The sequence below is a fragment of the Schistocerca americana genome, chromosome 1 (genome assembly GCF_021461395.2).
Source record: "Schistocerca americana isolate TAMUIC-IGC-003095 chromosome 1, iqSchAmer2.1, whole genome shotgun sequence".
Lineage (NCBI taxonomy): Eukaryota > Metazoa > Arthropoda > Insecta > Orthoptera > Acrididae > Schistocerca > Schistocerca americana.
In genome coordinates, this window is record NC_060119.1 from 851,250,836 (window position 1) to 851,266,207 (window position 15,372).

At 39.3% G+C, this 15,372-nt stretch overlaps 1 protein-coding gene across 1 annotated transcript in view; it reads left to right on the forward strand.

Moving 5' to 3' along the window:
• Nucleotides 1-15,372, forward strand: part of LOC124594602 (E3 ubiquitin-protein ligase TRIM37-like) — a 205,488-nt gene that overhangs the window by 140,808 nt on the left and 49,308 nt on the right. Inside the window, exons 6-7 of the mRNA XM_047132978.1 lie at nt 173-382; nt 513-692. Of these exons, the coding sequence (XP_046988934.1) occupies nt 173-382; nt 513-692 (390 nt within the window). The remainder of the gene's footprint in view (nt 1-172; nt 383-512; nt 693-15,372) is intronic.

Consider the following 15,372-nt stretch of genomic DNA (forward strand, 5'->3'; position numbering starts at 1 on the left):
AGCTGCAATAGTGACTGCGGCAACTGAGTCAAACATTTTATGTTACAGATGTAGGTACTGCCTAATTTATGTTGTTGCTCTAGCTTTCCTGTCTTACTTTCACTCTTGCATGATGTGTTCATACACTTTTCCATATTAAAATACCCATGAAATTTGTTTGTTTCTTTTGCAGTGAAATAGTTCCTTCATATGATACTGGCACTTTTGAAATTCAGCACTACAGTCAACTTCAACAGAAAGCAGATCCAGTATATTCACAGCCACTGAATGTTAATGGCCTCTCTTGGCGCCTCAAGGTGTATCCTGATGGAAATGGTTTTGTTCGAGGGAGTTATCTCTCTGTTTTCTTAGAACTTACTGCTGGCCTTCCAGAAACGTGCAAGTATGCAGTAAATTACTAAACAAAACAACATTATTATGAACAAAATTGTTATTATTCTCACTAAATGCAAGTAAATCATTATTATTATTACTAAATAGGAGTATACTTCATTTTATACTACGTTACACAGATATGAATATCGAATGGAGATGGTCCACCGTGCAGCCCAAGATGAAAGCAAGAATATTGTCCGAGAATTCGCTTCTGATTTTGAAGTTGGTGAGTGCTGGGGATACAATCGTTTCTTCCGCTTGGATTTACTTGCCAGTGAGGGATTCTTAAATGCTGAAGAGGATATGCTAACCCTGAGGTACTGGTACCAGTCAGTTAGTTGCACTTCAGAAATAAACTTTGCATGTCATAAAATGCACTAGCAGATATCAAACTGCTCACAAAAATTGGTAGTCAAGGAACAAAAACAGAATAATAAATGAATGTTGAACAATTTTACCCAACTAATCTGGTTTATTTGCAGTGAATGTATCTCTTATCTGTATGAAAACCAGTCCAGGACAGTTTCTGTGTTAAAGAAAAATGCAAATCACTTCTACCTCTATATCTGTACTCCAACAATCATTTAAATCTGGTTCTTGAAACTTTGTAAATAGGCTTTCTCGGGATGCTTTGCATCTATCTTAAAGTGTCTTCCAGTTCAGTTTCTTCAGCATCTCTGTGAGACACTACCATCAGTCAAAACAAATATGTGACCATTCATGCTTCCATTATCTGTATACATTCAATAGCCACTGTTGTTCCTATTCTTTACAGTTCCCACACAATTGAACAATATTCTGTAATGGGTTACATGAGTGTTTTGTTTGCTGTCTTATTTGTACACTGTTTTCAGTCCCCAAGCACTCTACTAATGAACTGAAGTCTACAACACCATGTGATCATTTCATTCCATGTCCTGAAACATAGGTATTTGTATGAGTTGAGCAGTTCTAATTGTGACTCCTGATATTGTAGTCATAAAATACCATGGTTTTTCATTTTCTGAAATGCACAATTTCACATTTCTGAACATTGAAAACCACTTTAAAATGTCTTCATGATCTGACTGACTATTTGTGCACCTTGTTTCAGACAGCACTTCACTACAGATAACTGCATTATCTGCAAAAATCTGAAGTTATTATGTATCAGTTTTATCTGTAGAGTCATTAATATGCATTATGAACAGTAAGGTTTCCAACATACTTCCCTGGGAACACTTCAACTTGTATTGTATTGTATGTTAACCAGGGCCTAAAAACAACGGAGAGGCTCCACACCCGCCACAGCTACAGTGGTCCACAACCCCATGACAACTACCACAGTCCACTTCACCCCTCTGCTGCCCCACACCGAACCACTCTTTCAGGGTTATTGTGCAGTTTGTCAACCCCCAGCCCCCAGTGCCGAGGACATGCGGCTTTACTTTATGGTTAAATTATGATGGCATCCTTCAGTAAAATATTCTGGAGATAAAATAGTCTCCCATTTGTATCTCCAGCTGGGAACTGCTCAGGAGGACATCGTTATCAGGAGAAACAAAACTGGCGTTCTATGGGTTGGAGTGTGGAATGTCAGATTCCTAATTGGGCAGGTAGGTTAGAAAATTTAAAAAGGGAAATGGCTAGGTTAAAGTTAGATGTAGTGGGAATTAGTGAAGTTCAGTGCCTGGAGAAACAAAACTTCTGGTCAGGTGAATACAGAATCAAATAGGGGTAATGCAGGAGTAGGTTTAATAATGAATAAAAAAAATTGGAGCCTGGGTAAGCTACTATGAACAGCATAGTGAATGCATTATTTTAGCCAAGAAAGACACGAAGCCCACACCTACCACAGTAGTACAAGTTTATATGTCAACTAGCTCCGCAGATAACTAAAAGATTGCAGAAATGTATGATGAGATGAAAGAAATTATTCAGATAGTGAAGGGAGACGAAGATTTTAATAATCATGGGGGACTGGAATTCGATAGTAGGAAAGGGAAGAGAAGTAAAAAGTAGTAGGTGAATATGGAATGGGAGTAAGGAAGGAAAGAGGAAGCCTCCTGGTAGAATTTTGCACAGAGCATAACTTAATCATAGCTAACGCTTGGATTAAGAATCATGAAAGAAGGTGGTATATGTGGAAGAGACCTGGAGATGCTGTGGAAGGTTTCAGATAGATTATATAATGGTAAGACAGAGATTCAGGAAGCAGGTTTCAAACTGTAAGATATTTCCAGGGGCAGATGTGGACTCTGACAACAATCTGTTGGTTATGAACTGTAGATTAAAACTGAAGAAACTGTGAAAAGGTGGGAATTTAAGGAGATGGGGCATGAACAAACTGAAAGAACCAAGGGTTGTAGAGGGTTTCAGCAGAGAGCATTAGGGAATGATTGACAAGAATGGGGGAAAGAAATACAGTAGAAGAAGAATGGGTAGCTTTGAGAGATGAAATAGTGAAGGCAGCAGAGGACCAAGGAGGTAAAAGTATGAGGGCTAGTAGAACAGGGGGTAACAGAAGAGATATTAAATTTAATTGATAAAGTGAGAAAATATAAAAATGCATTAAATGAAGCTGGAAAAAAGGAATACAAACGTCTCAAAAATGAGATCGACAGGAAGTGCAAAATGGCTAAGCAGGGATGACTAAAGGACAAATGTAAGGATGCAGCAGCATATATCACTAAGGGTAAGAAAGATACCGCCTACAGGAAAATTAAAGAGACCTTTGGAGAGAACAGAACCACTTGTATGAATATCAACCAGTTCTAAGCAAAGAAGGGAAGGCAGAAAGGTGGAAAGAATATACAGAGGGTCTATACAAGGGTGATGTACTTGAGGGCAGTACTATGGAAATATAAGAGGACATAGGCGAAGATGAAGTGGGAGATATGATACTATGTGAAGAGTTTGACAGAGCACTGAAAGACCTTAGTCAAAACAAGGCCCTGGGAGCAGACAACATTGCATTAGCACTACTGATAGCCTTGGGAGAGCCAGCCATAACAAAACTCTACCATCTGGTGAGCAAGATGTATGAGACAGGTGAAATAACTTCAGACTTCAAGAAGAATATAATAATTCTAATCCCAAAGAAAGTAGATGTTGACAGGTGTGAAAATTACCGAACTATTGGTTTAATAAGTCACGGCTGCAAAATACTAACGCAAATTCCTTACAGTCGGATGGAAAAACTAGTAGAAGCTGACCTAGAGGAAGATCAGTTTGGATTCCGTAGAAATATTGGAACACGTGAGGCAATACTGACCCTACGACTTATATTAGAAGCTAGATTAAGGAAAGGCAAACCTACATTTCTAGCATTTGTAGACTTAGAGAAAGCTTTTGACAATGTTGACTGGAATACTCTCTTTCAAATTCTGACGGTGGCAGGAGTAAAATATAGGGAGCAAAAGGCTATTTACAATTTGTATAGAAACCAAATGGCAGTTATAAGAGTTGAGGGGCATGAAAGGGAAGCAGTGGTTGGGAAGGTAGTGAGACAGGGTTGCAGCCTCTCCCCGATGTTATTCAATCTGTATATTGAGCAAGCAGTGAAGGAAACAGAAGAAAAATTCGGAGTAGGTATTAAAATCCAGGGAGAAGAAATAAAAACTTTGAGGTTTGCCGATGACATTGCAATTCTGTCAGAGACAGCAAAGGACTTGGAAGAGCAGTTGAACGGAATGGACAGTGTCTTGAAAGGAGGATATAAGATGAACATCAACAGAAGCAAAATGAGGATAATGGAATGTAGTCGAATTAAATCAGGTGATGCTGGAGAAATTTGACTAGATGAGTTTTGCTATTTGGGGAGGAAAATAACTGATGATGTTCGAAGTAGAGAGAACATAAAGTGTAGACCGGCAGTGGCAAGAAAAGCATTTCTGAAGAAGGGAATTTTGTTAACATCAAATACATATTTAAGTGTCAGGAAGTCTTTTCTGAAAGTATTTGTATGGAGTGGAGATGAAGAAGCTTGTACAGGGTAGAGTTGCATGGAGAGCTGCGTAAAACTAGTCTCTGGACTGAAGACCACAACAACAACGTACTGTGGAGTCTGTGCATATCAGTTTAAATGATGAGCAGGGATAAATCCAGACTGCTTTGTAAGAAGATAACATTATCATAGTTAGATAGGGAGGGGGCTGTTAATAATTGCAAGTTTTTAAATAATATGTAATACGATATCCTTGGATTACAGCACACATTTCTAATGATTCATTTATCATGTTACGTATGCCTGATATACTACTCGAATTTCCACAAGGGAATATATTATAACTGATTGGCAGTAGCTATAGTTTGCAGTTTTTCTTGTGTCCATGTCAGTGGCACTAGCTAATGTTTGCACTGCAAATGCAAAGCTACATAATTTATTTATTAGATCCTCAGCATATTTATTCTGATTTAAATTCTTATCTAGATATAATCCCAAAGATTTTGCAGACTCCACTTCTAGATTTTGATTTTTATGACTTATTTTAATTGCCTGGGATTTTGACTACATATTTTGTCTGAACTGGGTCATATGAACTTATAGGATGTTCATGGTGAGTCTGTTGTGGAGAAACCATGTTTTCAGATAATTTTTTGTAGTGATGATGCAGAGAAGGATGTTTTCTGACTTATGGTCCTCAATTATTGCAAATGTTGTTGTGGATTGGCAGGAGAGCCAACCCAGGAATACTAGAGGAAGCCGAAAGGCACGCGTTTTAGCTCACGCAGGCTGGTGTGAGGTCTGGAACAGGACAGAGAAATTAGACTTTAGAAAAACGGACGTAGCTGGTGGAATACTTAACTTTAATCCATTAAGGGTGAATGTAGGTCTGACGGTACATGCATTACAAGATCAATAGCAACTGATAATGGCGCCTTGCTAGGTCGTAGCAAATGACGTAGCTGAAGGCTATGCTAACTATCGTCTCGGCAAATGAGAGCGTATTTTGTCAGTGAACCATCACTAGCAAAGTTGGCTGTACAACTGGGGCGAGTGCTAGGAAGTTTCTCTAGACCTGCTGTGTGACGGCGCTCGGTCTGCAATCACTGATAGTGGCGACACGCGGGTCCGACGTATACTAACGGACCGCGGCCGATTTAAAGGCTACCACCTAGCAACTGTGGTGTCTGGCGGTGACACCACAAATGTATCATCTGAAAATGAAACTGATGGGGCACTGACATTGATGGACAGGTCATTAATGTGAAACAAAAACAAAATTGGTCGTAGAATAGAACTTTGAGAAACACCATCTGTTACTGTTTTCCATGTGTCAGAATAATCTGTTTTCTGCTGCATAGTTATTAAGTAAGCCAATGTGGAATACTACTCCTAATCCTTTACCTGACAGTTTTATAGATAAGAAGTGTATGATTTACTGAGTCAAAGGCTTTTGTGTGGTCATTTTATTCTCATTGTCTAATGATGTGCTGCCCTTGTCAACAAACTTGTTAATTGCATGTATTGTGCTTTTTCACACTGTAAGCCAAGCTGATTTTTTTAAGTAATCTCATATTTTTCAGTAAAATTTCAGGTCTGGATGACAGCAGCTTTATCAAATACTTTTGGCAGGAAATTTCGTGAGAAGATTCCATCACAACAAAAAACACCATCTTTTAATGATGTCCAGCCCAAATCCTGTATCATTTCTGTGACACTCTCTCCCATATTTCGCAATAATACAAAACGTGCTGCCTTTCTTAGAACTTTTTCAATGTACTCTGTCAGTCCTATCTGGTAAGGATCCCACAGCGCGCAGCAGTATTCTAAAAGAGGATGGACAAGCATAGTGTAGGCAGTCTCCTTAGTAGGTCAGTTTCATTTTCTAAGTGTCCTGCCAATAAAATACAGTCTTTGGTTGGCCTTCCCCACAACATTTTCTATGTGTTCCTTCCAATTTAAGTTGTTTGTAATTGTAGTACTAAGGTATTTAGTTGAATTTACGGCTTTTAGATTAGACATGATTAATCATGTAACCAAAGTTTAACGAGTTCCTTTTAGCGCTCATGTGGATGACCTCACGCTTTTCATTATTTAGGGTCAACTGCCACTTTTTGCATCATTTAAATATCTTTTCTAAATCGTTTTGCAGTTTGTTTTGATCTTCTGATGACTTTATTAGTTGATAAACGACAGTGTAATCTGCAAACAACCAAAGATAGCTGCTCAGATTGTCTCCCAAATCGTTTATATAGATAAGGAACAGCAAAGGGCCTATAACATTACCTTGGGGAATGCTAGAAATCACTTCTGTTTTACTCAATGACTTTCCATAAGTTACTACTAACTGTGAGCTCTCTGACAGGAAATCACAAATCTAGTCACATAACTGAGATGATATTCCATAAGCACGCAATTTTACTATGAGCCGCTTGTGTGGTACCATGTCAAAAAGCCTTCTGGAAATCCAGAAATATGGAATTGATCTGAAATCCCATGTCAGTAGCACTCAACACTTCATGTGAATAAAGAGCTGGTTGTGTTTCACAGGAACGATGTTTTGACAGATATTTATGTAGGTATGCAGCTCATTTGTTATAGCAATGCACAGCTTCCATCCACATTCAGAATAACAAATCCATGAGCCAGCAATGAAGTAGCTGCCTAGCCCACCCTGCAAAACCTCCTTTCTTTCCACTGCATTGCCAGGATTGCAGTCCTTGGTCTGGCCCATACTAAAATACAGGCTGTTACAAAAGGGTGCAGCCAAACTTTCAGGAAACATTCCTCACGCACAAAGAAAGAAAATATGTTATGTGGACATGTGTCCGGAAACACTTACTTTCCGTGTTAGAGCTCTTCAAATCACATTAATCATGGAATGGAAACACACAGCAACAGAATGTACCAGCGTGACTTCAAACACTTTGTTACAGGAAATGTTCAAAATGTCCTCCGTTAGTGAGGATACATGCATCCACCCTCCATTGCATAGAATCCGTGATGCACTGTTGCAGCCATGGATAAAGGCGTATTCTATCACAGCCGTCCACAATACGAGTACAAAGAGTCCCTACATTTGGTACCGGGGTTGCGTAGACAAAAGCTTTCAAATGCCCCCATAAATGAAAGTAAGAGGTTTGAGGTCAGGAGAGCGTGGAGGCCATGGAATTGGTCCACCTCTACCAATCCATCAGTCACTGAATCTGTTGTTGAGAAGCGTACGAACACTTCGACTGAAATGTGCAGGCGCTCCATTGTGTACGAACCACATGTTGTGTCGTACTTGTAAAGGCACATGTTCTAGCAGCACAGGTAGAGTATCCCGTATGAAATCATGGCGGTGAATCGAGGACGTACAGTACATGCTGATGAAATTAAAATGAGCTCTAACATGGAAATTAAGTGTTTCCGGACACATGTCCACATAACATCTTTTCTTTATTTGTGTGTGAGGAATGTTTCCTGAAAGTTTGGCCGTACCTTTTTGTAACACCTTGTATATTAGTAGCCTTGCTGCTGCAACTGGCATGCTGACACCTTGGTGCCTGCCAACTGCATGTTTTATGTAACTGCTGTGCCTGAGCTGCTAGTTACTGCAGTAATGCCTAGTTACTGCAGTAGTGCCCAAAAAAATAGTGGTGGTGCTACAAAATTAACTTCCCTTGAAAGACCCAGCACCCTGTCTCCACCCTGGACTGGACAGCAGCGGAACTCAGCATTCACAGATAATGATGTACCATTTTTCTTTTTAAGTATGAGGTGGCTTGGACCACACGGTCCAGAGGCTGCAAAACTACTCTATAGGTTATGGTACTCTGGCTCCACAATTCTCCTAACTCTTCTTTTATAGCTAGTAGGTTACATTTTCTACTCTCACTTTCAACAGGCAGACAGTTGATTATAAAATCTTACAATGCTACTGCCACCTTTTGCTAGACATGCTTCCATGGAATCTCTCCATGTGCATCTCAATATCGCATACATCCCTCAACTTCCACCTTTTGCTAGACATGCCTCCATGGAATATCTCCATGTGTCTCTCAATATCTTATACATTTCTCAACTGCCTCATGTGCCAGTCCTCAGTGTTTTACAACGACTTATGTTGGTTGGTTGGTTTGGGGAAGGAGACCAGACAGCGTGGTCATCGGTCTCATCGGATTAGGGAAGGATGGGGAAGGAAGTCGGCCGTGCCCTCTCAGAGGAACCATCCCGGCATTTGCCTGGAGCGATTTAGGGAAATCACGGAACACCTAAATCAGGATGGCCGGATGTGGGATTGAACCGTCGTCCTCCCGAATGCAAGTCCAGTGTCTAACCACTGCGCCACCTTGCTCGGTCAACAACTTATGTATTAGGAAAAATATTTTTTACCATTTCCCATATTACTATATATGAGACCTGTTCAAAAAAATCCAGAACTCTGTCCACAAAATTTTTTCTGCACTTACCTTTTACTTATTTTGCATTGTCTCCTTTGAAATACTCTCCTCCATAATTGATACACCATTCCCAATGCATTTTCCACTTCCAGAAGCAGTCTTGGTCTGCCTCTTTCTGGATCGCGTGAATCTCCATGTGTGAATTTTCTTCTATCTCATCTATTGTTATAAATCTTCATTCTTTCAACGGGTTTTCAACTTTGGAAATAAGAAAAGGTTTGCAGGGGCCAGGTCTGGAGAGTATGGACGGTAAGGCAGCACAGAGATTTCATTTTTTGTGCAATAGTGATTCACCAACAGGGATGAATGTGCAGGCGCATTATGGTGATGCAAGAGTCATGAATTGTCTCTCCACATTTCAGGCTGGTTCCTTCTCATATTTTCACACAGGCATCACAACACATCCCAATAGTACATCAATTAACAGTTTGTTCCTGTGGCATGAATTCATGATGAACTAATATTCAAAGTCAAAGAAACTGTCAGCATGGATTTGACACTTGAACTGACCCGATGAGATTTTTTTGGTCTTGGAGAACCTTTCCTGACCCAATGTGAAGATTGAACCTTGGTCTCAATGTCATAATCATTGACCCACATCTCATCACCAGTTATGATCCTCTGGAACATCTCATTCTCATTTGCGTGATCCAAAAACCATTCACAGATTGCAAGCTGAAGGTCTTTCTGGTCATGACTTGCCAGCTTTGGGTTAGCTCGGTGGCAACGTGATGCGTTCTGAGATGCTGTGTCAGGATTTCATGACATGATCCAACTGAAATGTTATATTCTTCTTCAATCTCTCAGACAGTCTTTGAGAGGCATGCACAATTTTGTTGATGGTCCTCACATGGGCATCATTGGTAGATGTCAAATGGTGTTGTGAATAAGGGTCATCTTTAACTTCCATCCAGCCATTTTTAAACCATGTGAAACATTCATAACACTGTGTATGGCTTAAGCACTCTTCTGCCCTCCTGCATCTTTGGTGTGTCCCTGTAAAGGTTTTCTTGAGTTTCACACAAAATTTAATGCATACATGTTGCTTCTCTGACTCTGCCATCTCAAAATTCACAAATTGTGTGACACAATGTTCTACTCAATACAGCTCTGAACAATAACTAAGACATACAACACTGAAACTTCTGGCAGTTACACATTAAACACAGGCAGGTGCAGGAATGCCAACCACATTTTGTTCCAACACACCATTGAAGCAAAATGTTCTGGAATTCTTTGAACAGACCTCGTACATACCCACAACAATTTCTAACTTTTGTTCTCATTCTCAGTACCTCATGCTCGATCAGTAATCATTTCTATTGGGATCAACATTACTGCGGCATTCTGTAGGTGAGTGACGTTATGCCTAAGGTAGATGAAGGCTGCACAGAACAGAATCAGAAATACCATGGTGCTGATATGGTGACATTCAAGGTCATGACCATTCAACATTATTTTCCCTAATACTGTGATCCACACCAGTTTCCTAGCTTAATGTGTAATATTTTCTCCCATGTTTATGTCAAGTTATTCAGTATTTTAGGATATCTCAGAAAGTGCATTAACTTGAAAAACTATTTTTTTATAGAGATTTGCACCAAAATATGCAACTCAAAAGTTCCAAAACTGGTTCTGTGGGTTTAAAAGTAACCTGAACAAATACAGCTACAGCAGACCATTGGACATTTCATTCAGTTTTAACATCTGTATTTTAACAAACTGTTCACTGTCTGAAGTGTTGAGCAATCACGTGTAACTATTTTAGCTGTTGTTGCCCAGTTTTAAAATAATTAATAATTACACTTCAACATAATGCAAAAGATACACATTGTCACACCCTATTCCCTTGGGCTTCACCCATATGACATTTCCTCCACAGGTTGTGCAACATCTTTACACTCAGACTTTTCCTTACTTCTTTCTCTCTCCTATTTTGCTGCGCTTGTCGATACTAGTGGCAATCGAATCTGGAGCACCTTGAAATGGCTGTGTGTTTGACATGGACTCTTTTCATGATAGTTGGCAGCTGAAGCTCAGTGTTGACTGGTGATTTTGTCTCTATCATTTGGTATGGTCCCTGGCGTCTTGTTACATATGTTTTTGTTTTACCCATAGGGGTATAAGGGCTTGAAACATTATCCGTTGCTCTACCCTATACTGTGGTAATTTCCCTATGCATTTTGTCGCTAAATCTTGCTATTTCATAGCTTTGCTATTTGCTTACTGCACATGGCTCCATGACTCCCTTAGTATCTTAGCAAAATTGCAAACTGGCTCCACATCCATAAGCAATTTTTGGCATGATCACATCAAATGATGAAGGCATCTTTCTCCCCTACACAACCTCATAAGGAGTTAGCCCAACGCCAGTGTGAACCTCCAAGTTTAAGCTGCCATGACAAATGACAGATATGTATGCCAGTCATTATCGTGAGAGTTTACGTAATAGTTCAACATCCTACCAATATCACAATGCATACACTCTGTTCCACCATTAGTTTGTGGGTGCAGCAGACTAGTTCTTAATTTCTGAAAATGTAGCAAATGACACAGTAGTTTCATCAGGTCTAACATTAAAAAAATTGTCCCTTGGCCTGTGATTACTATTTTAGGCACACCTAACGTGAGTATTCCATTGTTGATCATGGCTTGCATCACCATGGCTGCCTGCTGATTTGGGATGGTGATCACTCCCATGAACCATGAAACATGGTCACTAATTGTTAAGATGAGATGATTTCCCATCAAAGCCTGGTTAAATAGAGCTAGGACATCCATTCCTATCATCACAAATGGCTTTATTGCCTCTGAGAACATTTGTAAATGGTATTTGTGTACGGTTCACGTCTGCTCACTGTGCACACTGCACACAGTTCTTTGCACATTGGTCTTGTATTCCTGTATTCCCTTCCCAGTGGTACCATTATGTTACCCTGTGATTCATTGCCCTCCAACCTCAATGCTCAGATAGCATGTGGTCATGTATTTCTTTCACCACTTCCTCCTTGAGCTCAGCAGGCATCACTACGCATGGCCCCAGCATTGTAGTCTTACATAACAAGTTGTCACACGTGGTGACTTGTGGCTGCATACTTATAGCTTGCAGGTAGCATCAGCATATTGTGGTGCTTGCCACTTGGCAAAGCCATGACTCAGTGCCTGTACTACTACTACCTTCCAGTTCAGCCCATCCATGTTTCTGTGCTGCTTGCCAGACTTATGCACAACTTCATAATCAAGCTCACTCACTTCAATGCTCACCTTGTGAGCCTTCTACACTAATAACCATTTCACAGCTGCATGATCAGTCACCACTTAAATTTCTTTTTCTCCATGCAGTTAACATTGAAAATATGTAACTCCACATGTCAAACTGAACATGTCCTCTTATATGAAAGAGAGAATGGGGAAAGAAAGAGAAGTGGAGGGTGGGAATTCGTGACTTCCAGCCACACAGGGCATTGTGGTAATACAATGGTGAAAGTTGAAAATATTTGCTGAACTGGGACTCGAACCTGAATTTACCGCTTCTCATGAGCGGTTGCCTTAACCGCTTTAGCCATCTGGTCATGGTCCCTGACTGACCCAAGTTTCCAATGTATCACACCTTGCAATGCAGCGTCCCTTGACCCTTCACCCCCACTCAGAAATTATTGATTTCCGTAGGAATTTAGACAACATTAGTCCACCCACACTGAAACAAATATCAAGGAGCTGCCACACTGTTACAGAAATGTGTATATTTGAGTGGTATGTGTTCTGTCAGACATTTCCGACAGAACAGACACCAGTCAAATATATACGTTTCCTTCTCTGTTGTAGAATAGTTCTTTTTTGCCTTATTTAGTTGTTGCAAAGTGGAGGCCACAGAATGTTCTTTGCTGTCCACCACCTGACTTAAAATCTCGCCCCAATGTCTGATATCAGGCATCACACAAGAGCACAAACTCTCTTTGATAATCTGGGCTCAACGTCGAAGCTTTTTTTAATCCAGTGAATGTGGTCTGGCACTCCTCCACTTACTCAAATTTCAACAAATTTTAAGTAATTGCATGGATGTCCTTGCAATGCCTGCAACCCTCTTTAAAAATTTCATGTAATTAATTTGCCAACGCTATAAATGACTGTAGCTTTTTACTAGTCATAGGAACCAGAAAGTCCTGTTCTGGTTGCATAAACCTCAGGTCTCTCTTTATCCTCTCCTTACTAATTATATGCTCTAAGCAACACACACTTCCTCCAAAAACAATAACACTTCTCCTTGCTCAGTGTAAACTGTGTGGCATGTATCATTTTAAAGTCATCTTTCAACCTTTGTGTTTGCTCCTCTCTCTGTAACAATCCTCATGACACCACACACCAAGCAACATTATGCAAACATTCTTTGAGTTTTTTTTAATGTGACTTCCAAGGCACTGTTGGTAACCACCTGTTGGAGCCACTCATCTGGCGCAGCTCCTGGCTCCTCATGACAGCTGTCCTTCCTGCACACACAGACATGTATGGCACAGTAAAGAGGCTCTCTCACCCTTGTCATTTAAATATTGGGTGTTCGAGATGGTGGAGAACCAAGTGTTTCTAGACTTTACCCCAAAATTATTGAAATACTACAGATGGAACAAGTTATCAGGACCCAGGCAGACCCTGTGCCTACCAGGCAACAGGACACATGCTGAACGAAGGTGACTGAAATGCTAATCGTTTCTGCAGAACATACTAATGTTCATGTCATGTGAATATGAATGTCCTATCTCGAGTCATTCAAGGTGTTCTGCTATTGCTGAACATTAGTGTATTTTGGATGTTTAACTTGCTCCAGAAAAGGGCAAGAAAAAGCTGTTAATGAAACTCATTCTGAGTGGCTTTTTAGTTACATCATTTGTTTCTGTCACAATAGCATAGAATATGACCACTTTTAGAGGTATATGTGTTTCAGCAGGAAACATTTTGGTTAAAGATATCTTGTATTTACAATTCTGGTATAAGACATATTGATAATAGTTTTTTTAATTAACTGTTTATAAATGGGACTGAACAACCATCTCATGGAGTATCTTTCCATGTTCCAATGGGATCCCCCATGCGTGATGGATGGCAAAAGTTTATGTTCTGTGATGAAATTGAATTGTGACCATGAGAAGGGACTGCAATTTCTTTTATTTTTATTTTCCTTGCCAGTATAAGTGCTGCTTCAGAAGCCAAAGCTCTGTCTTTGGATTTCAGAATTCTTTCTAAACTTTGTATACTGGTACGTATATCAGATCACCAGTAGTGATAGCCCACATGTGGCCTGACAAAAACTTAAAATCATTTATGGTTCCTGTTCCCTGTTCTGTTGTCTTAATCTTCTGAATCAGAAATGAAGACAGTCATTATACTGAAATGTGAAGCAGAACCAAAAGATGTAAAGGATTCAAGTAGGAATTGATCATATCCCAAAAAGTGTCACTAATGGAAGTGAATAGTTTTTTCTAACAAAATAAGAGTATGATACAATATGTTTATACAGATTGATTTGAATGACAGGTTTGTTAAAATAAATTCTTCACAGTGGCACAAGAATGAATATGTTGTCAACGCTCTACATCTACCGGCTGATCAAAAAGTCAGTATAAATTTGAAAACTTAATAAACCATGGAATAATGTAGATAGAGAGGAAAAAATTGACGCACATTGGAATGACATTGGGTTTTATTAGAACAAAAAAAAAGAAATAGATCACTTGCGCGCGTCGTTTGGTGTGATGATCGGATCGTGTGCTCAGATTAGATTAGATTAATACTAGTTCCATGGATCATGAATACGATATTTCGTAATGATGTGGAACGAGTCAAATTTTCCAATACATGACATAATTAGGTTAATTTAACAACATACTTAAGTTAATATAACAACTTTATTTTTTTTTATTTTTTTTTCTTTTTTTAATATTTTTTTCTTTTTTTTCTTAATTTATATCTAAAAATTCCTCTATGGAGTAGAAAGAGTTGTCATTCAGAAATTCTTTTAATTTCTTCTTAAATACTTGTTGGTTATCTGTCAGACTTTTGATACTATTTGGTAAGTGACCAAAGACTTTAGTGCCAGTATAATTCACCCCTTTCTGTGCCAAAGTTAGATTTAATCTTGAATAGTGAAGATCATCCTTTCTCCTAGTATTGTAGTTATGCACACTGCTATTACTTTTGAATTGGGTTTGGTTGTTAATAACAAATTTCATAAGAGAATATATATACTGAGAAGCTACTGTGAATATCCCTAGATCCTTAAATAAATGTCTGCAGGATGATCTTGGGTGGACTCCAGCTATTATTTTGATTACACGCTTTTGTGCAATAAATACTTTATTCCTCAGTGATGAAATACCCCAAAATATGATGCCATATGAAAGCAATGAGTGAAAATAGGTGTAGTAAGATGTTTATCACCAAAATTTGCAATTACCTTTATTGCATAAGTAGCTGAACTCAAACGTTTCAGCAGATCATCAATGTGTTTCTTCCAATTTAATCTCTCATCAATGGACACACCTAAAAATTTGGAATATTCTACCTTAGCTATATGCTTCTGATTAAGGTCTATATTTATTAATGGCATCATACCATTCACTGTACGGAACTGTG